Genomic DNA, 2,500 nt, shown 5'->3' with positions numbered 1-2,500 from the left:
TTAGTCCAATCACTATATTGCGAAACAAGTCAGTCTGCTTCGAACCAGGATGCCTGTGCTGCAGGAAGGAGGTTAAGATGACCGGTCACCAAAGGCGGAAGAAGATGCCTTTTAGTCATGTAATGAACAATGATGGGCATTCTAAAGAAGGTCTACTTTTATTTTTCGTATGTATAATAAAACTTTATATCATGAGAATATCATGTCTTTTTTAGATTTCACTTAAAAAGATAAAAGGAATTATTTGTAAAAAATAGAAAATAATGTCAATCGCATAAAAAAAAACGAATATATAAACAAAAAATTAAGTCTTGTTAATACTATTTTCCCTGATTTCATGAGAACATCATGTCTTTAAGATTTCACTTAAAAAGACGTAAGAGGAGTTATTTGTACAAAATAGAAAATAATGTCAATCGCATAAAAAAGACGAATATAAAAAAATAAAAAAAATAAGTCTTGTTAATACTATTTTCCCTGATTTAATAATTATCTATATATATAATTATTATTAAACAGATGATAATTTTGAGATAATATGCCATGATCATTATCGGAAACATTCAACAGCCTCCAAGCGAATATTAGAGCAGCGTAATAGTATTGTGATCGTGATGTAATAGTATTTCTTGTAAAAATTATAATGATAGCATTGATAATTGTTTACAAAATCTAATGTCGATATTTTCCCTATAGTTTCTTTAACTCGCATACAATAATTTAATACTTTTCATGCAGAATATTTATTTTTTGGTCTTTAATAAGATATTTTGTTTTTATTTATCATTAAAAACGTTTTAAATATTTAAACATTTTAATCCCACAAGGTATTCGCCACTAATGACCTTAGATGTAGACGCGGCAGATAATCTTAAATAATCTATCCTTCCCTGCATGGCTTCCTCGCTTCCTTGTATCGTTCTGCATGCAACAGAAAGTATTTTGGAAAGGAGTCTCCCTTTTAAGTACCTCTGTATTCTTTAAAAGGTTCAGTGCGTTCGTATTAGAACATTATTTGTGTATTTTCATCTTATATAGATTGTATTTATAATGAACGAAATTCATGATTCTGCTTGCAAAATGCTGAACTATGTTTCAACGAATCACTGAGAGAGAAAAAAAGAAGGGTGGAAGACAGCATTGCGCATTTATAATGGACTTCAGCAAGGTTCATTTGAGCATCATCGATAGATTTTTTCTTAGTATTCATCATTTCCATGACTGAAAATCATTAGTGTTCAGCGCCTTATGTAGTTACCGGTCACTTACCCATTCGGTTGTCAACTGCACAAAAAAGTTCTTATATGTGCGCGTGTGTAAGATACACATACACATACGTAAGTGTATGTATGTAGACCTTTGTGACGTTTTGTCAAGTGGGTACTAGATCATCCTTCTTACCGACTGCATTTTCATACTCAGGCTTGAAAGTCGGAAATAGAAGGGGAAAGGGATTCGCAGAGCGGAGAAACTGGTAGTATATAAGATGATGTGCACTTCAGGTCGATAGATTCTTCCAAGATGAAGTTCCTAGTAAGTGGCATTCTCTCTGTCGTGTTTAGATGTCTTATTACAAATTCTTTGTCTAAATTTGATTAATAAGATTCAACGCACGCTGAAATATGAAGTTATTATTAAGTGGTATTCTCTCTTCATTTCGCGCTTAGATGTATTATTATAGATTCCTTACCGAAATTTCATAAATTAACTCAACACACACAGACACTTGTATATGGAGATGATTCGTTAATACAGTATTCCCCAACCTTTTTCATTCTGTCCCAATATGTAATTATCTACTTGGCCCCGTTTTGTATCTGTCAACTTTTCAGATTCAGTTATTACTTATTATGAATTGTGTAATGGTGTTAATAGAAAGACTCCAATTTATTGAGATGATTAGATGTATTCCCATGGTACCCCCATATTGGGAACCCACACACTCGAAGAAATCCTTACCGTAAATTTATTACCTAATGGATACATTACAATGTATTGATTGTCGGTATTATTTTAATATTCAAAAATAAAACAATAACCAAAGCTCATTCTTTACAGATCATTTCCTTGGCTGTAGTCACAACGTCTTTCGCTATCCCCCAAGGATATAATCTAGCAACGCCCTCCGGAAGAGGATTTTCCCATGGTGCTCAAGGTGGAGGAGGAGGATCCATTGGTGGCGGAGGCGGAGGATTCTCTGCAGGAGATGGATCCTCAGGCAGTGGAGGTAGATTTTCAGGCAATGGAGGAAGTGGAATCTCCAGCGGTGGAGATGGATTTTCAGGCAGTGGAGGAAATAGATTCTCTAGTGTCGGAGGTTCTTCATCTGGACAAGGTTATGGGGACGGAGGTTCCGGAGGAGCCTGCAGAGAAGGAGAGATCTTGTACGTAGATGGATCGTGCGTCGTTCCAATCGTTACAAGAAATGTGTTCGTTTATGATGCTCCCGAACAGCCTCAAGGGGAAAGCGGACCGCCACCAAGTATTCCACCACCGAGAG

At 35.5% G+C, this 2,500-nt stretch overlaps 1 protein-coding gene across 1 annotated transcript in view; it reads left to right on the top strand.

Annotated features, from left to right (window-relative positions):
* Positions 1 to 1,521: 1,521 nt before the first annotated feature.
* The window catches only part of LOC125038022 (keratin, type I cytoskeletal 10-like), a 1,485-nt gene continuing 506 nt past the window's right edge, over positions 1,522 to 2,500 (top strand). The window contains exons 1-2 of the mRNA XM_047631258.1: positions 1,522 to 1,533; positions 2,059 to 2,500. The exon at positions 2,059 to 2,500 is cut by the window's right edge and continues 506 nt beyond it. Coding sequence (XP_047487214.1) covers positions 1,522 to 1,533; positions 2,059 to 2,500 — 454 coding nt within the window. The remainder of the gene's footprint in view (positions 1,534 to 2,058) is intronic.

The sequence above is a fragment of the Penaeus chinensis genome, chromosome 24, assembly GCF_019202785.1.
Source record: "Penaeus chinensis breed Huanghai No. 1 chromosome 24, ASM1920278v2, whole genome shotgun sequence".
Lineage (NCBI taxonomy): Eukaryota > Metazoa > Arthropoda > Malacostraca > Decapoda > Penaeidae > Penaeus > Penaeus chinensis.
This window is presented reverse-complemented; position numbering and strand designations above follow the sequence as displayed.